Source organism: Nomascus leucogenys, chromosome 24 (assembly GCF_006542625.1).
Source record: "Nomascus leucogenys isolate Asia chromosome 24, Asia_NLE_v1, whole genome shotgun sequence".
NCBI lineage: Eukaryota > Metazoa > Chordata > Mammalia > Primates > Hylobatidae > Nomascus > Nomascus leucogenys.
Window position 1 is genome coordinate 9,295,917 of NC_044404.1, and position 23,167 is coordinate 9,319,083.

Here is a 23,167-nt window from a genome sequence, read left to right on the forward strand (position 1 = left end):
GGTTCTGTGAATACAAAAAGAATTAAACTACAACCCTGCCCTCAAGACTTCCTAGTTTCTGTGTGGAGGCACCTAAATGAACTTGTCATCCCAACCTGGTGCAGCAGGGCCTGCAAAATGCAGTGACGTCCAGGTCTTCATCAGTCACGGGCCACTCCTCATTCTACAGTGCCTTGTGAGCATCCTAACCTCTCAGAAGAACGAGTGTTGGGGAAAGAAGAATATCAGAACACTACTAGGGAACACTAAGCTTGGCCCAGCATTCTAGTTAGTCAGTGCATGTAGCATCCATCCTCCAGACATTAAGAATAATCACCACAGGCCTAGAGCAAGCAAATGCCAGCTGACAAGGGAAGCTGGACTCTTATGTCAAACAGCAGTATTAGAGGGACTCTCCCCTGAGCTGAGTCTCAAAGCCAGGGTATTTGACTCAAGAAAGAAAGATTTTTGAGACGACTCTTTTCATTAGGTGGTGTAATTCAGAGCATGATATCTACAGTTTTAAGCTTTCCACAGTGTTCACTTCCTGAATTAAAATTTGTTAGGACAGGCTGATAACAAGAATAATGACTACTCCAAGACAGAGGTACAGCAGGTATACTTTTCTTTCTAGGTATTTTCTTGCTCCTACTCAGGAAAAACAGCTCCTCTCACAAATGCTGAATTTACAGTAAACATATGTAGTAAATATTGTCTAAACCAGTTACAAAACAAAAACGCTTCAATCTTGACACAATGAGCAGCTGCAGAAGTCAGAGGAATGCATGACTCAGAGTCCTACATAACTGAAGCCATAAAAACACTGTTATGAGAGATACGACGTTAGGAGAAAACAGAACAGCCCTCAAGAATTCCTCATTAATTTGATAATGTAATTTGACTGTGAGGTACAAAATAGGAGTGAACAGCTCTGGTCTAAGATCCTGGTGGCCTTCCGACTTCATCTTCTCCATCCACTCCGGGGCATCTCTGCTCTTCCTGGAACACACTCTCAGGCATGCTCCCACCTCAGGGCCTTTGCACTCAGTTCCCTTGACCCAGAATTCTCTTCCCCTATATATCTGCAAGGCTAGCTTCCTCACTTTTTAAGGTCTTTACTCAAAAGTGAACGCTCCGTGGCTACCTTAAGAAAAAGTTCAACCCCTCTACCTGGTATTTCATATCACTTTTCTGCTTTTAATTTTTTCAGGACTAACACACTATATATGCTACTTAGCAAGATTGTTTTAATCTATCCTCCTTCCCCACTACAATCTCAACTCCATGAAGGCAGAGAATTTTGTCTGTTTTGTTCACTGCTGTATCACCTGGCAGGGTGTCAATGCTCTACCAGTATTTCCAGAATGAAAGAATGAATGAATGAATGAATTTCAACTAGTGAGCTAAAATCAGAACTGAATGAGAAACTTGGTTAAGTAGGAAGGAATCATTCTATCTTCATGTTCACACAGAGTCAACAATCACAGGAAGAGCCAAAGCGACACCAAACTCCTCTGCAAAGAATGCAGAGCCAGAGAGACAGATCCTGAGCCCCCATGCTCAGGTAGTGAGGCCAGTATCAGGCACTGTCTTTCTCCCCTTATAACCACCAAACACATGCTGCTTCCTGATGGCTCAGTACTTTGCCTCATAAATATGGAAAACACACTAGAATTCACCTATATAAAGATACTTCGGAAAAATGTCTTAAGGCAAGTGCAAAAACAAAATCAAATCTAAGTGTCAATTAGTTGCATGCAGGGTGTTAGGAAAAGAATAACAAAACACCACTAGGGAAGATACAAAATAGGCTGGCACTGTAGTGAAGATGGCAATTAGGGGGCTACCAAGGCCATCACTACTTCTACCTAAGGGAGACTTACTTACTTACTTTATTTATTTAATTAATTAATTAATTTTTTTGAGACAGGTCTTGCTCTGTCACCCAGGCTGGAGTGCAGTGGCACAATCTTGGCTCAATGCATCCTCTGCTTCCTGGGGAGGCGATTCTCCTGCCTCAGCCGTCCGTGTAGCTGAGATTACAAGCACGCACCACCATGCCCTGCTAATTTTTGTATTTTTAGTAGAGACGGTGTTTCGCTATGTTGGCCAGGCTGGTCTCGAACTCTTGACCTCACTTGATCTCCCTGCCTCCGCCTCCCAAAGTGCTGGGATTACAAGCATGAGCCTCTGTGCCTAGCCTAAGGGAGATTTTAGATTTAAGACAGAAGTATGCCAGGAGACAAGAGGTAGCTTTAAATGAATGACTTCTTCTCATGGTAGGGTTCTCATTTTTCATTTCCTGTTTCCTTCTCCCAACATTCAATTACAGTTACCAGTGTAATATGTCTCACCTGTGAAAATGTAAGACTCCAATGTCACTATACGTAGAATGTTCTAAGCACACACATTAAAATTGACTCCAATTCTGTTGCTAAGAAACTGCACAAGAAAAGGGTTTTCCATCCTCTTCATTTATAAAATAATCACTCTGTCTATGGGAGAATAAATGCAATCTCTCAAGTCCCCTTGTGCCTTGTTCTCATTTTTTAAATGAACAGAGAAAGATGATAGAGAGTGGCTGAAAGTGTATGCTATCTCCATTTTTTTATGTGCCCTTGAAAATGAGATGGAAACATGGCTTCAATAACCCACTGCTCTAGTATTTATTAATCTTTCAAGCTGAAGACTCCCCCCGTTACTCCCCTTACTCCCTGCTCAAGCAAAAATGAAAAATATACTGTCAAAAGTACTCTTCGATTTAAAAAGATTATCCCAAGCAGCCAGGAGTAATTTAAGGTGGGCTTGTATTCAATGTGGGGTTACTTTCCAGGTCTCTGTATAGCCCTAATGCCTAAACACAGACGTGTGTGCATGCATGCGCGTGCACGTGCACGCGCACCCACACACACATGGACCTAAAGAACAGCACAAGGTATGCTGGCTTTTATTTTTTTAATCTAAAAGTAGGGCTGGGGATGATGAACTTAAAAAAAAGTACTGGTTAAAGACAGTAAGAAAAGAATAATCTTGTTAAACACAAAGAGCAAAATGGGCATACTAACTTCTTTGACCACAGCATAAAGAGGAGGCCTAGAAAGTAGTGAGCTGCGGATGTGAATGGAAAGGTCGCAGCTGAATCTGTACATTTATCCCAGAGGCAACTTCTACTGACATGAACTACTGAAATACATTTTTGAAATATCTCTTCCCTTCTAATAAAATGCTTGTCCTATTTCATTTACTAAAGGATTTTAAAAATACATTTCTTTTCAGAGCTTGTTAAACAGTAGAATCTTTCTGCAAACTGATTGACAGAATAGACTGCCTTATACCAACTTTTCTGTGCATATAATTGATTTTTAATTTGCTGTCTCATTTCCGAAAGGACTTGACAATAAACTCCACTCTATCCATACTATTGACTTCTTTAAGCAAGGGTTTGGTTCAAAGGCTTATGGGAATTAACCATAGGAAAAATAGTCCAATTTTATTAATAGTTGGAACTTTAGGCAAATCTCACTTGAATCTACATTTTTCTTTTTTAATTTTTTTTTTTTTTTTTTTTTTTTTGAGACGGAGTCTCGCTCTGTTGCCCAGGCTGGAGTGCAATGGTGCAATCTCGGCTCACTGCAAGCTCCGCCTCCCGGGTTCACGCCATTCTCCTGCCTCAGCCTCTCCGAGTAGCTGGGACTACAGGCGCCCGCCACCACGCCCGGCTAATTTTTTTTGTATTTTTAGTAGACAGGGTTTCACCGTGGTCTCGATCTCCTGACCTCGTGATCCGCCCGCCTCGGCCTCCCAAAGTGCTGGGATTACAAGCGTGAGCCACCGCGCCTGGCCTAATTTTTTAATATTAAGGGCTAATTCTTACTCTAGGTCACATTAAGAATACATAATATGGAGTAATATGTACATATGTGTAATATATCAACATTTCTATTTCTCTTATTTTTCCTACTCTCATATATATAATTTTAGTTCTTCATAAGAAACAGTAAGCAATGTCATTTAAAACTGGAGGAAGGGTGGTTAGTAGAGAGGAGAACCTACTGTGATTCAATTTAAAATGTACTAAGTACCTACTATGTGATGCAGTAGATACACTGTATCTATACTTTGGGTTAATGGCAAAGGTTCCAAATGAATTGTAAAAATGTTCAAGTTATAATTTCTTTAGAAAGATAATTTCAATGTTTTGACTCAACTCACATGTATGCAAACCTGTACACACACATAAGTTGACAATGACATAAAACCACATATGTACATAAACAAAGACCAGAAGAGAGCAAGAAGCCAGCAAATGAGACAATGAAGCCAGACTCTGTGAGACGATGTGTTAGTGGTGAGGTTTTAAATTCCCTTTAATGATTTTAGGATGTTGTTCTAACAGTAAAAAAAAAAAAAAAAATCTGCACAAAATCCTAAAAAGAATAACAAAGTGAAAAGGTTCATACTAGATGACCTACAAGACTCTCCTACCATCATTTTTGAATGACTACATAAAATAGTCAGCAACTCTGGAAACTTTACCATTCCTAAAATAAATATAACTAAGCCTTCCCCTATACTGTGGATGTAAAATTTTAAAACAAAATCACCAATATTATTAGTATCTGAAATCCATGCAACCATAACTACAAGCTCTGACAGCCTCTCTGTCTTTGTCCTCCTTGCTGTTTTCACCTCCACAACCTCCTGCTGCTATTGGACCTTAACTGGGATTTTGTTGTGAATTCCATTTTCCTCAGCTGCCACGCAAACAGTAAATAAAATTCATTGTATTTTTCCCCCACTAGGCAGCCCTGTCTTCTGGCACATTCAGATGCCTGGCTTGAAAAGAGCGAACAATGAAAACAATGTTTTCTCAAGCAGACTTTACAAAAAGCGCATAACAAAGGCATCTGAAGATGCTGCTGGGGAAAGACACCCTGCAAATAGTTGTGTGTATTCTGTGTAAGTAATTCCTTGACCGGCCGCATGGGTTCACTGGATTACAAATATTTAGAAAATTACTTTGCCATCTCATGTCAATTTTGAAAGAAGGATTTTCATTTATATTTATGACAGACTGAGCTTTAAATTGAAGAAAGATTTAGATGTTTTAAAATTTATGAACTTGTAAATAAATCCATGTACATGGCCAATTAAGGTTTATCACCGCCACAGATTAACTATCTTTGGATAAAAATTTCAGAGCTTATTTGTATCTAGGTTGTTCACCTCAATGTATTACATCAAAATTGATATAAAATATTTAATGGGTAGTGCATTTCAAGATAAAAGCTATAGTTACCCAAGATGAAATAAAAACACCCTGTAGTAACATGGTAAGCAACAGAACCTTCACTTTGTGCAACACCTGGATTGTTGCGGAAAGCTAATTCAACATGAAAATGATTTTAAAAACCAAAACACAGCTAAGTGGATAGGAAGCAAAGAGTGAGATGCACAGCTCAGTGGAGCACCCAATCTTACAATCTTGCAAGTCAAACCAAACTCCACAAGGAAAATGCAGGCCCTGAATTTTAAAAAGAATTCAATTAGCATCCCCAGTATTTCCATAATCAACAGCTGAATGCTAATTAAGAGCACAGCATCAAGCGGCAACGGAATCCCAGTGCAATAAGCACCAACACAACAGCAGCAAATGCTACCTTCAGCTCGCATGCATAAATAAACAGAATTAATAACCACCCAAGCATGGAAGGGTGACTTAATCTGTTTCGATTAGATGCAGTTCACCCTGGGGCCTTTATGTTATATTTGAATGTGTTCATCATATTTAATTAAAAACCTAATAATCTAGGGTTTTGTTTGTTTGGAGTTTTTTTTTAATGTTTTAATCTGTATTTCCTCCTCTTTATCTTCCTAAGTTCTACCAATCTGGATGACTTCCTGAAAAGGAACAGTATTTTTAGCATAATATATGTGAAATTGGTTAACCATCAATGTAACTCTCAGAGGCAGAAGGCAGCCATTTACTTTGGCTCCATCCTTGCCCATACCTTGCTATTTAAAGCTTCACAAACTGACCTAGCATTTCTTCCAAAATGCTTCTCTGATCTAACCAAGTTTACTTAGCCTGAAAGACATGACCCAGGTGTTGCTCACAGACACTCAGCAAAAGCAGAATTAATTTGCGTTATCCGGTACAGAATTTGACAGAAATTGGCACATTTTGGCTTCAGTTCAAGATTTGAAGTATCTCAGCCCCAAAGCAACTTCAATTAGGAACATCATACATGCACATTGTCAGAGAAATAAACTGAGAGTTTGAGATGAAAGGCCTCCTATTGTGTGATTCTGAGGTCTAAGATCTCCAGAATTCATGATTATCTGAAAGACCTAGGAAGAAGAGGTCAGGTGATAGGAGAAGAAAGAAGAAGAAGAAAGAGTTTAATGTGTGAGCTTTTTCCAAAAGCACTTTTATTATTATTATTATTTTTTTTGGAGACAGTCTCGCTCTGTTGCCCAGGCTGGAGTGCAGTGCCATGACCACGGCTCACTGCAGCTGCGAACTCCTGGACTCAAGCGATTCTCCAACCTCAGCCTCCCAAGTAGCTGGGACTACAGGCACATGGCACCATGTTCAGCTATTTTATTATGTTTTTAATTTTTTGTAGAGACAAGGTCTTGCTGTGTTGACCAGGCTCCAAAAGTAAAATTTTTAAGGTTGGTTTCTGAGGCATGTAGAAGTTTTTCTCTTTAATGTGCTGATTCCTAACTATTAACTATTACAAGTTTTAAAATGCTGGATTGAAGACACTCAATTACAGTGAAGAACTTTTTAAAAGGATTACCTTGAACAAAAAGTCATCAATATTCTTCAAGCCTCTCATATGGAGAGAAATTATCTTCATCATTAAGTCCTTACCCTTAATAAGTTTACAAACTCGGAGGACAATCAACTCAGAAATAAGACCGCAAGGAATGAACAGCTGGGGATCAGAAGTCAGCACGAGGAGGCAGAGGATGAACTACCAGTGAGTGATGCGCAGAGGGGAGACAGTGAGTAGGGTCTGCACTGGCATGAGACGTTAGTTTCTTCATAGAGCAGCAGCCCTACCTGGCCCAGGAGGTCCAGAGGCCCAGCCCGTCCACTGCACAGCAGGGAACTCACACCTTCAGGTGCTTATTTCACCAACCCTCTCACAGAGCAGCTGCTTCAAAGTATTCATGTAAATGCCGAGGGAAACCCGTTCATCAAGACTGTTGTAGTCAGATCAGACACTGGGTAGTTAGAACAAATTAATATGCCAGCAGCAGCGAAGTTTAATAGTAAGTAGCCAGGCATTGTGGCTTGCCTGTAGTCCCAGCTGCTCAGAGGCTGATGTGGGAGGATCACTTGAGCCCAAGAGTTTGAGTCCAGCCTGGGCAACATAGCAAGACCCCCATCTCTTAAAAAACAGTAATGATAATAATAAAAATAATAATTAGAATGTTCCAAGTATACAGAAAACTGGGAGGAAAAAAGGGAGAGGTAGGCCCATGTACTTATGTTAGCTGGGACACATTTGTTTTGCTTATTCCTGTGACTCCTGAGGTGAGAAAATGTGGTAAATTTAACAGAAGGGGGCCACATGTACACAGCAGGTGTTTTTTCACAGCCAAAGCCAGGCGAGGGTAAAGAGGGGACTGCCTTGTTGCCACATAAATCTCTTCAAAGATTTGATTTGGATCCATTCACCAGAAGCTTCCTTCAACCTCTCAATTATTCAGTCAGTCTCTCTTCTTCACTGCTGAGGTTTTCAAAGTGAAGCTTCACTTCCTACACATAAGGGAACCATTTGATCCTGAGGCTCTGCAAGGGCTGGATGGCTGCCAAGACATTTTTCAAACCAAGAAGCAAACATGATAAAAATGACCCCAAACGGATATGGATGTATGCAGTTAAGGATCATTATTCTATACTCAAAATATTCACCACTTTGGAGTCATGTTTTGTTTTTCAACATAAAGCCAGGCTCTTTCTGATGTGCAAGGCTTCCCTCTCAGCTCACGGCTACAAATCCCCAAGCAGCAGCAATGGGGAGACAGTCAACAGCTGCCTGATGTTACAAGCAGGCGTTGCAGGAAAAGGAAAGCAGCTTTCTCTTCAGCAGGAAGAGAGGACTTTGGCTGTGTATTTTTAAAATTCCAGAGGGAATGAAAGGTCACAAGAGAAATGAAAGAAGGGAGAGAGGAGAGCCATGGCTAGAGAGGGGCTGGGAGGCATGAGTGAGGAGTGGGGAAGGGTGGGAGACACCAAGAGGCAGAGAGGTAGGGAAGGAGAGAGGATGCCAAAGGGCATGGAGACTAAAGAGAGAGGAGATGGCCAGGAACTGAGGGAGAGACAGAAGCAGAAGCAGCCATGGATTGCAAGCTGACAAGGCCCTGAGGCTGCCTAGGCCAGGCTGAGAGGAGTGAAGGCAATCTCACAAAGGGCGGTTAAACGACCACAGTCTATACGCTTGTTCCATCCTTTTCATCTCCTTAGGTGTTTCTTCCACACAGGCTTTTCGCAGAATTTTAAAACCTTGTCAATCAGATCTCTTATCCACTCCTCACATAAAGAGGCTTACAGTAAAAAAAAAAAACAGTATCATTATGACTTCTCAAAACTGAATTTAACATTGTCTAAACATTTTAAAACGTTTAAGGTGTTTCTTTATTAATCACGTAAGATTTTTATGTTTTTTTTTTGTTTTTTTTTTTAAACAGCTTCATGAACTCCATAAGTCTGATAAAGTTAAAGTCTTAAGGGACTATTCAACAAGCACTCCATTACCAAACCCTAGGGCCATTTCAGTGCATCTCAGCTCCGGCTAGCTTTTCCCATTCCTCAGCCCTTGCCCAACCTCACCCACAGCCATTCTAGGAGCAAATTCTCTTTTCTCTACCTTCAAGGTGCAGCCTGGATCTCGCTGCTTCTTATCACGGCCACTGCCGCCACACCACCCAGCCACCAGTCCCAGCCTGGCGTGCAGCAGCTCCTGGAGGCCACCAGACTCAGCGACCAGAGTGAGCTCCACTGTTGGAGTGAGTCACTCCTCTGTTCAGAAGCTGCTCATGTGGGGCACATCACCGCGCCCTGATGGCGGGCCAACAGGTCACACCTGATCTGCTCCCTCTGGGGCACCCCTCCCACAAGCCCACTGCCCACCTCTCCTACCACTCCCCTCCTTGCTGTGCTGCAGAAACATTCCTGCCTACTTCTTGAACATGCCAAGCATGCTTTCACCTTAGGGCCCAGAGTTCTCTAATATCCAAAAGGCTGCCTTCCTCACTTCACTAAGGTCTCATCTAAATGTTACTTACCAGGACTTTCCTGATCCTCCCTTAGCTAAGACAGTACCCCACCCAGCTGATTCTCCCTATTCTGTATCTGCTTCACCACTCCCTGACACATACTCATTTACGAAGGTCTCCCCTCTCAAAACTTAAGACTCCCGAGGAGGGACAACACCTGGCGCGCAAGCAGGCACTCAGTAAATATTGCTGAATCAATGAAAGAGCGGCATCAGGAAAGCACATAAAATTTCTAAACATTGTTTCTTAGCATAATTTAAAATACAGGAGAGGAACGTGGAATCAATATGTGTATTAGTGCCAGCCTTCATTTAAATTTCATTCGACCTGAAAGGCAAATGTCAAGCGGTAATATTCATACTGAAGACTGTATTTGCAAAAGCACAAGAAATCTGTAAGTGGTTTACAGCAATGCCTTTTACAAGTCACAAGATGGAGATGTAGCTTCATTAAAACTGTCTGCTGGATGGGAATCCATGGGTTTGCAAGGCTGTATTTGTGGGCACATTTCTCTCTCCCCACTTCCTTCAACAGGCCACAGCAATACAATCAATATGTAAAATCCAGTATATTTATTTTATCAACTCTCTGCTTCCCGCTTGTAATCAATGTCCTTTAGGAGGTTAGGGGTCTTACAAGCCCTATAAAAACAAGTCACCAAGCCAAGCATGGTGGAGCATGCCTACAGTCCCAGCTACTCAAGAAGCTGGGGCAAGAGGACTGATGGAGCCCAGGAGTTCAAAACCAGCCTGAGCAACACAGCAAGACCCCCTTCTCTAAAATAATTATGATTAAAAAAAAGACAAGTCACCAACCCCACTTTAGGTTATATGTCCACGGGTTTTAACATGCTGTGTCTTTAAATAGGGAGGTATCACAAGCTAGCTTGCACCAAAAACAAGTTCAAATTAACTTTTTTTAGGAGTAACTATCAATTTCTCCTTTCTTTCCATGAAAGTTGGACAATCTTTCCCGTCATCTATGAAGCCTAACCTTAATAAAAATCAAGTCTTTCTGTACAATTGTGGGGCTGAAGGGCCCCATCCTCCTGCCTGGTGCCGCCACGGACAGCCATTCTGCATGACTGAAGCTTCTGCTTTCCCTGAGCAGCAGGGAGGTCACACACTGAGACGCCCGTGGCCCGATGCCCCAGAGCACAATGCAAATGCTGGTTCCTGCTCACCACTTCGTCCTCGGTCCAGCACTTCTCGATGAGCTTGGGCACAGGCTTCTTCACCAGGCGCTGCAGGGCTTTGCCAGCATCGTAACCGCTTTCATGCAGCTAAAACAACAACAATTTTAGTTAGCTAACTGCACCAAATAACAGACAGGACACAAATCAATCCAAGGCAAGCTCCTCATTGACTATCTCTCACAGAAGAGTCAGGAAAGGGGCACTGAGACTCTATCATTTCAGTAGGCATGAGAATTTGTTCTCATCCAAGACCATCCTATCCCAACCCCTATTCTACTCGCTCTGGGAGAGGGAGACAGGCAAGGCAGAAAATATTTTGGCAAAGATAGGAATAGGATTCCCCTATATTCCCATAAAGCAAACATTTAGGGAATGTTTGGCCCCACCCAGTGCTCAGGATATTCCATGCAATCATTATCTTACCTAATCCTATGGGGAAAGTATTTTCTCATTTAATCTATGGTTTAGGAGCTATCATCGCCCTACCTCACAGATGAGGAAACTGAGGCACAGAAAGATCAAGTAAAGGTGTTCACCACACTGAGCCAGCAGGTGAAGCCAAGACTCCAACCCAGCCAGGAGGACCCCTACTCTTGCCTCATTCTCCGCAAAGCAGTGTAAAGTCACACTAGATTATGTTCTTTCTTTTTAGCATTTCTTAAGTTTTTCGACTGTGCTAATTTCACATAAAAACAAAATATTTAAAGTGCCTAAAATTTAAGAGCTTTTTAAAGAAAATAAAGTCTGTAATAGTATGCTAGTTTTTCAGTACATATGAATAAAGATGCAGGTTTATCTACATATTCCCTTTAGGACTAGACTTGTTTCTTGTCAAAGCTAATCAACTTTTCTCACCCTGCATCTTTTCAACCCTGTGTAGTGTCTGGCACCATGGACTCCTTCCCACCTTGCAAAGATGCTCCAGACACTCCAAGTTTCTGAGTTCCAACTTGCAGATGATGTAGAGAAACAGCAGGTACAAAGATCCCCTTGCTCTATCTACCTCCCCACACTGTGGCTGTCACTCAGAATTCTCATTGGAAATCCACCTTTCCTTTACAAATCTAGTTTTCTTACACAAAGATTGGTTTTGTCTAAGACTTGTATCTCCAGTGCTGAACACAGTCCACAGTATAAGGTAATACTCCAGAAAAACTTGCTAACTTCCTAAATACTAGGTTCTGGGACACAGCAGTAAACAACACAGAGATCCCTGTTCTGATGGAGTGGACGTTCTGATCTTTTCACTTGTGCTTCAATCTCTTATTTTAACGATGAGCCAGCATTTGCCGAACATTCAGGACAAGTAAAGCTGAACATTCAAGACATGTAAAGAATAAACCTTAATAAGTCACAGTCCTTATTTCCAGGAAACTTACAAATTGGTACAGATACAAAACATACAAAATGACAAGATCGAGTAGGTTGTAATAATTACTCTCGCTTAGGTTTAGGCAAAGACCTATGGAATCACAAGAGGAGAGAGCCATGTGTTTCCTCTTTCTAACAGAAGACTCAGGAGGACATGCAGATGCCTTCCTGGCAACTGCTGGAGCCCCTGGGCTGGGCACAGAGTAAGCTGGCAGTGGTAAATATTTGTTGAATGAAATCAATAAATAAATGCTGAAACACACACTGCAAGTCTCTTTTCCAACCATTTAACTGCTAACGAAAGGAATATCACAAACATTCATTTGCTTTTCTTTTTTTTTTTTGAGACAGAGTCTCGCTCTGTCACCCAGGCTGGAGTGCAGTGGTGCAATCTTGGCTCACTGCAAGCTCTGCCTCCTGGGTTCACGGCATTCTCCTGCCTCAGCTTCCCGAGTAGCTGGGACTACAGGCGCCCGCCACCATGCCCGGCTTATTTTTTGTATTTTTAATAGAGATGGGGTTTCACCTTGTTAACCAGAATGGTCTCAATCTCTTGACCTCGTGATCCACCTGCCTCGGCCTCCCAAAGTGTTGGGATTACAGGCGTGAGCCACCGCACCCAGCCCAAACATCCATTTTCAATGCTCACTCAGCAAAACAGAAAGTATTAAAAATTTGAATTTCCAGAGCATTCTCACAGTTTAGAGGACACTAATTTATTCTAAATCAAGACTGGGAAGTCCAGGTTGTACATTAGCTATAACAATAAATCAACTATCTTAAAACAAAACAAAAGACCTACAACAATGATCAATACTGGATCCCACTTGGGAGTGGTGGTGCAATGAATAAATATTAACTTATTTATTTTTATTATTATTTATCATTAGATTCATATTTATCATTATCACTAGACTCTTTTAAAAATAAAATACTACTATGATTTGCAAATGTTTGAAAACTATCCAATCTAGCCTTCTTTCAGACGTATAAAAAGATCTGAAATAAAGTCGGATTCTCATACTTTGCCTAATATCCAGAATAAGCAGACATTTTTCAAGTTCTATAATACAATGGGGATTTATAATCACAGGTCAACGTGGATTGGAAATGAATAAAAGGAAGAATTAAACGCCTACTTAATGCAAAAAGCACACATTTTAGTGATAATTTGAAATCAAATGAAGTTGATCAAATCATAAATTTCTAATGAAAAGCTCATGGCAAAATTAACAACTTTTATAAGAGGTAATTATACTGTATGGGGTAATTAATTATAAGAAAAGTGTGAGGCTAGGCACAATGGCTCACACCTGTAAGCCCAACACTTTGGGAGGCTGAGGTAGGAAATTGAGTTCAGGAATTCAAGACTAACCTGGGCAACATAGTGAGACCTCATCTCTACTAAAAATTTAAGAAATTAGCTGGGCGTGGTGGCATGTGCCTGTAGTCCCAGCTGTCATCCCAGCTACTCAGGAGGCTGAGGTGAAAGGATGGCTTGAGCCTGGGAGGTTAAGGCTGCAGTAGCCTTCATCACACCACTGCACTACAAGTCTGGGTGACAAAGTGAGACCCTGTCTCCAATTAAAAAAAAAAAAAAAAGGGTAAGTAGGAAAAACTATGGACTTTGAAGTCAAACTGCCTGGATTCCAACTCTAGCTCTACTATTTACTAGGTATGTGACCTTGAGAGAGTTACTTATCATTTTTGTGCCTTAATTTTGACATCTTTAAAAATGGATAAAATAACATCAACCTCTTAGGAATATGTGAGGATAATATTAGAAAATATATGTTAGCTACATCTTTCAAAAAGAAAAAAAAGAATCGGCCTCAAGTTTGATCGACTTTCCAGATTACAGAGTAGTCTTCTCAGAGACAAAAAATTTTGTTAAGCTATAAACAAAAACCACTTATGTGTCACATAAAATTACCCATGTTAAATGAAATTTGATTAAAACTCTGGTATCACATACAGGAAAAAATTTGAATTTTAAAATCTTGGCTGGACGCGGTGGCTCACGCCTGTAATCCCAGCACTCTGGGAGGCTGAGGTTGGTGGATCACAAAGTCAGGTGTTCAAGACCAGCCTGGCCAACATGGTGAAACCGCATCCCTACTAAAAAACCTACAAAAATTAGGCAGGCGCGGTGGCAGACGCCTATAATCCCAGCTACTCGGGAGGCTGAGGCAGGCAGGAGAATCGCTTGAACCCAGGCGACAGAGGTTGCAGTGAGCCGAGATCGTGCCACTGCACTCCAGCCTAAGAGACAGAGTGAGACCCCGTCTCAAAAAACTAATAATAGTAATAAGAAAAATAAAATCTTATGTGCCTGCTACTAGGAAATTGCTCATAAGAACATAAAGCCCACTCCAAAAGCAAACTGCTGAGTGGATGAAGTTCAATCAAATATCATTAATCCCTGTGGCATTCCGGCCTTTTGGTGAACCAAGAAGAGTTTTAAACTATAGCTGGAAGAGATGCTTCCACTGAAGTGTTGAACATCTCATTGTGGTTGTTCCGTTTGTTAGCATGGCTGCAGCCTGCACGATGCCCCTCGGCTGAATTTCTAGTGATGAGCTTAATGGGGAAAGAGGCACTCCTCTGAACAAGTCCTGGCATTCCCACTTCCTTCACAAAACTTTATTTCAGATGGCAGTTTCTCCTGAAGAAGCTATTCCAGTGACACGGTAACTCAAGCTTCCTTCCCTACTCTGTTCTCTAAATAATGGTGGATTCTCTCCTTTTGTTTGACCTGTTGTCTGGCTGGCCTCTTAAAATATCCCTATTCCTTAAAAAAATAGTCCCTATTCCTGACTTTCCCATGATACCGGTAAGTACTGAGAATCCCTACCCGTCCTCACCCCTAAACAAAGACACATCTGAAAAGTAAAAAGTGTGGGATTATTTACCCAAAGTGATAAATTTTTTTCTTTTTCTTTTTTTTGGAGATGGAGTCTCACTCTGTTTTCCAGGCTGGAGTGCAGTGGTGCGATCTCGAGTCACTGCAACCTCCGCCTCCCAGTTCAAGCGATTCTCCTGCCTCAGCCTCCTGAGTAGCTGGGACTAGAGGCACCCGCCACCAAGCCCAGCTAATTTTTTGTATTTTTAGTACAGATGGGGTTTCGCCAAATTGGCCAAGCTGGTCTTGAACTGACCTCAGGTGATCCACCCACCTCCAAAGTGCTGGGATTACAGGCATGAGTCACCACGCCCGGCCCCAAAGTGATGAAATATTTCTTGAATGGATGAAGGAAGAATATTACTGCGCTATCATCAGTATTTCACAGGGGCAAGTACAAAACTTAGTCAATTGGCTGTTCTGGTGTGCCCTCCTCCTTAGGAAACCTAAGGGACTCTTTTCTCCTTAGGGAACCAAGGGGACTCTTTCTAAAGGGGCACTATCTTCTTAACGTTGTAGATATTGACTTCTACCTTGTAGAAATCTTGTCTGAGAAAATTCTGAGACATCTTTAAAGAAATTTTTTTTTTTTTTTTTTTTTTTTTTTTTGAGACAGAGTCTCGCTCTGTCACCAGGCTGGAGTGCAGTAGTGAAATTTCGGCTCACTGAAACCTCCACCTCGCAGGTTCAAGCGATCCTCCTGCCTCAGCCTCCCGAGTAGCTGGGACTACAGGCGCGCCACCACACCCAGCTAATTTTTGTATTTTTAGTAGAGATGGGGTTTCACCATGTTGGCCAGGATGGTCTCGATCTCTTGACCTCGTGATCCCCCCCACCTCAGCCTCCCAAAGTGTTGGGATTACAGGTGTGAGCCACAGCACCCAGCCTTTTTATTAAAGATACACTTTTAACATAGTAGAAGTTGTTATGGCCTACACAGCTTCATAATAGGGAAACTTACCTTTACAACATTTGGGGAAAATTACTGGTGATCAGGACATCTTTCTTTCCTTCAACACATTTATTGAGTGCTCAACTATGCCAGGCACTCTATTAGGTGCTAGGATATATCAAATAGCCCTTCTTTTTTTCTGTCTTTGAGACAGGGTGTTGGCTCTGTCTCCCACACTGGAGTGCAGTGGCACGATCATGGCTCACTGCAGCCTCAATTTCCTGGGCTCAAGCAGTCCTCCCACTTCAGCCACCCAAGTACTAGGACAGTTGTGCACCATGCTAAATTTTTTGTAGTTTTGGTAGAAATAGGGTTTTGCCATGCTGCTCGGGATTGGTTTTTTTTTTTTTTTTTTTTTTTTTTTGAGAAAGAGTTTCACTCTGTTGCCTGAGCTAGAGTGCGATGGCACAATCAGCCCACTTCCGCCTGAATTCCTGGGCTCAAGCAATCCTTCTGCCGCAGCCTCCCAAGTAGCTCAGCTTACAGGCATGTGCCACTATGCCTGGCTAATTTTTTTTATTTTTTGTAGAGACAGGAACTCACTATGCTGCCTAGTGCGGTCTCAAACTCCTGGGTTCAAGTGCTCTTCCTGTCTAGACCCCCTAAAGTGCTGGGATTATAGGCATGAGCCACTGCACCTGCCCCAAATAACCCTTCTTAAGACGGAGTCTCACTCTTGTTGCCCAGGCTGGAGTGCAATGGCATGATCTCGGCTCATTACAACCTCTGCCTCCCAGATTCATGTGATTCTTCTGCCTCAGCATCCAGAGTAGCTGGGACTACAGGCGCACGTCACCACGCCCGGCTAATTTTTGTATTTTTAGTAGAGATGAGGTTTCGCGCCATGTTGGCCAGGCTGGTCTTGAACTCCTGACCTCAGGTGATCTGCCTACCTCGGCCTCCCAAAGTGTTGGGATTACAGGCATGAGTCACTGCACCCAGCCAAAGTTTTCCTTTCTTTAGATGAGGATAATGTTCAAGAAATAATGTTCAAGAGAGACCTAAACTGGATATTTCAACTATATTCCTTACATAAAGCAGAACTGGTAAATTTATCAAAATACTGGCTATCTTAAATCTCTAAAAATTGTCATTAGAAACATTCCCCTCTAATACAAAATCAAGTTCTGAAAGATTGCCATAATTTCATACTGTGAAAAACATTACATAGATTTCAAATTTTAAGCACCTGATCACAACCACACAGCTACGTCTGTAGTCAGGAAATTAAACACAGGTTTCCCAATATTGCTAAGGTAAAATATCCTTTAATGTGAGTCAGATTTTCTACCATTTTCCTAAGAAGGCTGTGCAAAATAAATTGCAATGAAGATGGGGAGAAAAGAAACAACTCTCAAACGTCTTACAGCTTCACTTTGTAGCCACAGAAAAGCAATTAAAGCAAGATAATTAAACCTTTCTGTCCATTTTGCAGCCAAGTCAGACTGGTAAAATCTGGGATTAAATGCAATTTTAATGTAGAGTATACAGAACTGTACATTTTGGAGCTACTGTAAAAAGATCAGTACAAAAAGCAGGGACCAAGATAAAGCATCTTGACTCAGTGAGCTTCCAATCTTTGAAAGCTAGGGAGGGGAGAAGCACTTAGATCTTATGCTACCCCCACGCAACCACTATAGCAGGATGTCATTTAGCAGAAAGCACTTTCAGATTCATCACCACAGGTGTGTGGCAGTGGTGGTTTTTTTCTTTTTTCTAAATCCAATGATCAAGCAAACATTTACTTATAAATCTTTCCACCTCTTTTCCACATCACTAAACTGCATGACTGCACTTCTACCCAAATAAAACCTGTCTTCCCTAAACCACAGGTTAAGACCTAGGATTTATGATTAGGGAATCTGATAACAAAACAGTGATTTCTTCAACAATCCACCAGCCTTTCAAGTCATTCCATCTCAGAACTATGCCTGTTTTGCTGTTTTCTAGCAATTGGCCTTTGGTCTCTGGGTGTGCTCCACAGAATCCTCTGAGATGTGATTTTTCCTTCGTTGTTGGTTGTTCATTGTGAAAGAACAAATGTGAGTGAACTCTTTCCCTATGTGGTGTCTAGCCCTCTTCTGCCACACCTTCTGCAGCAGAAGTCCTTAGTGTCCTTGAACCCAGTAGGACATTCCAGCCTCAGAGGCAGGCTGCTCACACTATATTCTCTTTGCTTCCATTCATTCAACCAAGAGGTACCAAGCAACTCTGCCTGCTAGCAATGGGGAGGGATACAGTGGTGTGCAAAGACAGACATGCATGAACTATGCAAAGTGGACTTCATCCGGGATTTTGGTGCTAAAAACAATAGTAACTTCTGAATAACAAACACTTTGTTTGGCTCCACTATAACAAAAGTAACCACTGTACTGATTCATTCAGAGCCAAAGACACTGTGCCATAATAACTAGACATATTTAGCTAGTTGCATAAAAAGCTCTCAGTAACTAACTCTAGGTGCTACAATAAATTAACAGCTAGTCAATACCTTCTGCAGCCTAGTGAAAATAGTACAGGATGTGAGGCAAGTGACAGATTCTTGCTAATAGCCCTGTCCCGAACCAGCTGAGTTGAGGTTTTCATCTGTTTAATGGGCCTAACACCACCAGACCTCAGCTGTGTCACAGAACAATGGAAAGTGCTAAATGAGACAAAATGTGTCAAGATACTCTGAAATGTAAAATAGTTGTAAGCTGTACAGTGGTATCATCGTGGGGAGTAATGTTTTAGATATATGGCTCTTAACTAACACTATTCAAACAAGAGGTTCAATAGAGCCAACAATGCCGGTAGTCACTACACATCTGCAATTGTCTCACTACAACCTCTCACCTCCTCCTGATTAGCAGAAAGAAAGGATCATGCTACAAGAAAAACATTTCTGCATAATTGCCCAAGTTAAATCTGCTACTCTCACTCTGCCTAACAAATCATTCCATGCTTATTACTTTCTATAATTTAATATATATAAGTGCTTTACTGGCAAGCTTCTCGAAAGAATAAATAATACTTAATGACTGCCTACAGTTTAATTAACTCATGATTGAACTTCTCATGGATTGCTATAAACATTAAATTATATTCTTCCTCAAAGCAACCATGGATAAAAATCTTGTTTAAAGCTTTAACTCTCTTGCCTAAACAATTCTGAAATTCCAGCAAATCTGTATGTTGTGCAGAGAGGTGAGAGAATCCACCTTAATGCATGGTTATGAAGTGTGTTATTTTATAGAGCAAGGATGAGGCCTTAATTGTAATAAGACTGAAAATGTGCACATGTCCAAGCACCTCATTAATATTACAGCAGTCATTAAACATCTCTGGATCTCAGGCAGTCTTATTAGCATAAACGCTGCGTATTACCACAAGGTTTCAAGTTTCTATTCTGGCTTCTCATCTTAGCTACCATTTTCTGTCTGCGTGATGTTGCAAATAAATTTTCCTTTTGGCATGGCTCAGCTGTCAGGCACCTCTGTTCTATAATGAACCCATGCATTACATCTCCCTGCTCTGACATCTCTGGTCTCACACATCAAAATATTGTTCTTCAACTGTAATTTATAACTTAATTTAAATGTCCCTTTTCCCGTGACCTTTTTAGATCAAATGGCAGTGCATCTGGCAGTTTCTACTATGCCAAAGCATACTTTTCAAATATAGCCATTCTAATAACTATATAAAAAGCCTACTTAAGTTAGACTGCATTCAGGCTAATTAAATAATTCCAGTCCATTAAGAACAATATTAGATATTAAAGTCTTTTGCTATGCAAAATATCTGTTTATACATCACAAGAAACTGTCAAAATAATTGAGAAAGGAAAAAAGGATTTGGAATAAGTCTTAAAATTCTTCATACAGTTTTAATTATTTCAACTATTAAGATAAGTGAGAAAGACCTTGCCAAAATATGTTCAAAACAAAATTTAAAAATTTCTTGGCCAGGCGCAGTGGCTTACACCTGTAATCCCAGAACTTTGGGACGCCGAGGTGGGCAGATCACCTGAGGTCAGGAGTTCGAGACCAGCCTGGCCAACATGGTGAAACCCCGTCTCTACCAAAAATACAAAAATTAGCCAGGTATGGTGGCGCGCACCTGTAATCCCAGCTACTTGAGAGGCTGAGGCAGGAGAATCACTTGAACCTAGGAGGCAGAGGTTGCAGTTAGCCGAGATTGCACCACTGCACTCCAGCCTGGGCGACAGAGCGAGATTCTGTCTTTAAAAAAAAAAAAAAAATTTCTTGGCTGGGCGTGGTGGCTCACACCTGTAATCCCGGCACTTTGAGAGACCAAGGTGGGCAGGTCATTTGAGGTCAGGAGTTTGAGACCAGCCTGGCCAACATGGTGAAACCCTTTCTCTACTAAAAAGAAATACAAAAATTAGCTGGGCGTGGTGGCATGTGCCCGTAATCCCAGCTACTCAGGAGGCTGAGGCAGAAGAATCCCTTGAACCCGGGAGGCAGAGGTTGCAGTGAGCCGAGACCACGCCACTGCACTCTAGCCTGGGCGAAAAGAGTGAGACTCTGTCTCAAAAAAAAAAAAAAAAAAAAAAAAGAAAAAAATTTCTTATAACCATAATTCACAAATGTCAATACATTTTCATTTATACCTCCATCATCAATGACCTAGTGCCAAGTCAATATATATGAAACAGGTAAATGTTAAAAAAAAACTAGAATTGAAACTAAGAGCACAATGTTTATTTTTATTTGGCCACTATCATTTCAAATAATGCTATTAGGTACCAGAGAGGCTAAAATTTGTCCGAATGATCTTATGGGAGCAAAATTCAGGGATAATAGAAAAGACAAAGAATTTAACTGCAGAGGGTAGGGCTTGAGAGAAAGGTCCAGTTAATTTTCAGAAGGAAATATACAGTTATTGAACCAACCTTCCCTCCCTCTTTCCATCACTTTCTGAAACTACAATGTTCCAGGAATTATGCGCCAGCCCTGGAGTCACATGGAAGAAAGGAGGGGGTCACAACATTTGCTGAGCAGTGCACAGTGTGCTAGGAAGTATGTTAGGTCTCTATGATTTCATCATTCCACATGCCGCTCTTCCATGGCAAGAGTACTAAAAATGAGGAAATGAAATCCAGAGGTTCAGTATGTTTCTCTATGCCACTTCCCTAGCAAGTAGCAGCATGAGGATTCTAACATAAACCCATGTTCTAGGAAGACGTCCCTACCCTAGAATGTCGCTACTGGGGCAGTTTAGGACAGGCAATCTGGTGGGAGCAATGGGCACAGGGACTTTTTCGGCTGCAATGACAAAGCAAGCACACTGTCTTTTCTTAACTTGGGGCTGGGGGATGAGGGTGGGTGGAGGAAAGGAGGGAGCCAGCAGCTCGGAAAAGAGGAAAGACATACATGTAAACAAACTAACAAAAAAATCCCCATCCATGAAAACACTCAAAGTGCTAAATGAAAACTGATGGGGATGACATTTGCTCAGTCTGGAAAATCTAAAACGCATTCACAGAGTAGGTTTTGAAAATCAACAACCAGTGTAATATGATTAACTTGCCTATGCTTTATGAACAGCAACAACCAAATAAAAAACACTATTCTAGGAGAAATAAGCAGTGTTATTATTGTAGTAAAAACAGGCCACACGAGGCAGGGTGGACCTGCGTCCTTCGCTTCTTTTGCTGTCACAGAAGAGGCTGAGATAGGTCATTTTTGGAACTTCCCAGTTTTCAACATTCCTTCACTTTACAAAGATTTTTTAAAAGGCAACATATTATAGAATATTCTTCTAAAAAGGAATAAACAAATGGTAATAATGCTAATACATTAATTTAGAAAAATAAAAAAGCAAACAATATAACCACTGAATTAAGCCACATTCCCCAGGCCAAACACTAAATGGATGGCTCCTGCACAGGCTTCACTTACACTTTAGGGATTAAGGTTGTGTCTCTTAATTTTCAAGTCTCTGTGAAAGCTGAAGTTTATGCCACAGGTCTTTAAATGCAATTATGGATAATTAATCATTTACATAGTTAACATGTCTACAGCCTGACTTCTTTTTTTATAAATGCGAGATCAGCCACAAAATAGTAGAAAGGGAGGGTGCAGAGGGTGTAGGCTGCCGCCGGGGCAGGAGGACTCCACAGACGCAGTCAATAATCTACTAAGAAGACTCAGCTTGAGGACCCACAATGAGTGTAACTCTGGCCACAGGGAGAAAAGCTCCTGGCACATTCGTGAACCTAGACTGTTTATGCTGCTTTTCTCAATAATTATTTGTCAGCTGAGAAAGACCTATGTGTGGCCACAAGTGGAAATGGTTCAGGACCACAAGTGGAAACTAAAACATGTTTTCACTTACTCCTGGCATCCTCACAGCCTTGAAAACAGAAAAAAATATGTGACATGAAACTGGGCAGAAGGCTGGAGGATGACATAAAAACCACAGGTCTAACCATCTCACGTAGGCACTAGTGAACCTACTCATACATGCTAAATTGACCTAGAAAGTGTATGTGAAAGGCTTTCACACAAAAACACAAAATCAAGACCCGTTACATCAGTATTAAGAAACACAGTAACTGCTTTAAATCCTACTTAGAAGAATTGAGGTACAGAAATAATTGCCCCCAATCCAAGGGCTCAGCAGTCTGAATCTCAGTGCTTTGTGATGAGTGATTCTAAGGTTATGCAAACAACAGTCCACTTAATATTTTTGGCAATGATAATGAAGTTATGGAACAACAAAGACCGAAGAGGCATACACTGATGCATATAAAGCTCCAGAGTTGGGAAAATATCCGAGCGACTGCACTTTTATCTAAAAACTTCAGCCAAGAACACAGCTTTAGTAACTAAGAAATAAGCAAAAGGCCTCTGGGCAACCAAAACAGTGTCCCCAAAAGCCAAGGCCCTGGAGAGCCAGGAAGCCCCCACTCTGAGCCTTAGACACTTAGTTACCTCACAATTCTAGCTTTCCCAATCTAACAACAGGTCTCAAAAGAAAAAATGAGAAAGACTGTATGATTTCAAAAGAGAAGAGCAGCGGCAGACAGCCTGACTGTGGGAGACACAAAAATTTAGCAACTATTATGCAAACCAAAGAGCTCAAACTCTAACAGTTGCACATTCTTTTGTTAATGGACACCAGTAATGATCACTCACAGGCATCCAGTAAAGGTGGACTTGACTAGAGGAGATATGAAAATGTATTCCTCCTCATATCTAAAATGGAAGAAAAAAAGTAAAGAAAGAAGAAAAGGAGGAGAAGAACCAGTTTTCCTAAAAATGCTGGAATAACTAGTACTCCAAAGTGCTACAGTGGCTGGAATACACAGCCCAACAAATACTGGGTGTGGGGAGAAGGCAGGCCACCCAACAAATAGGGGAGCAGGAAGGACAGGAGTGGGGCACCCCAGTGTCATTATCTATGAACCCCAGAAAGTTGCTGGGTAAGGGGGAAACATCTAAGATTCTGGAGGACAGGGCTGGCCAGG

The 23,167-nt window shown here is 41.4% G+C and overlaps 1 protein-coding gene across 4 annotated transcripts in view; it reads right to left on the reverse strand.

Moving 5' to 3' along the window:
* Positions 1 to 23,167, reverse strand: part of RERE (arginine-glutamic acid dipeptide repeats) — a 462,172-nt gene that overhangs the window by 100,285 nt on the left and 338,720 nt on the right. For all 4 annotated transcript variants that reach the window (XM_030805464.1, XM_003274304.3, XM_030805463.1 and 1 more), the window contains one exon: positions 10,457 to 10,555. In XM_030805464.1, the coding sequence (XP_030661324.1) occupies positions 10,457 to 10,555 (99 nt within the window). The remainder of the gene's footprint in view (positions 1 to 10,456; positions 10,556 to 23,167) is intronic.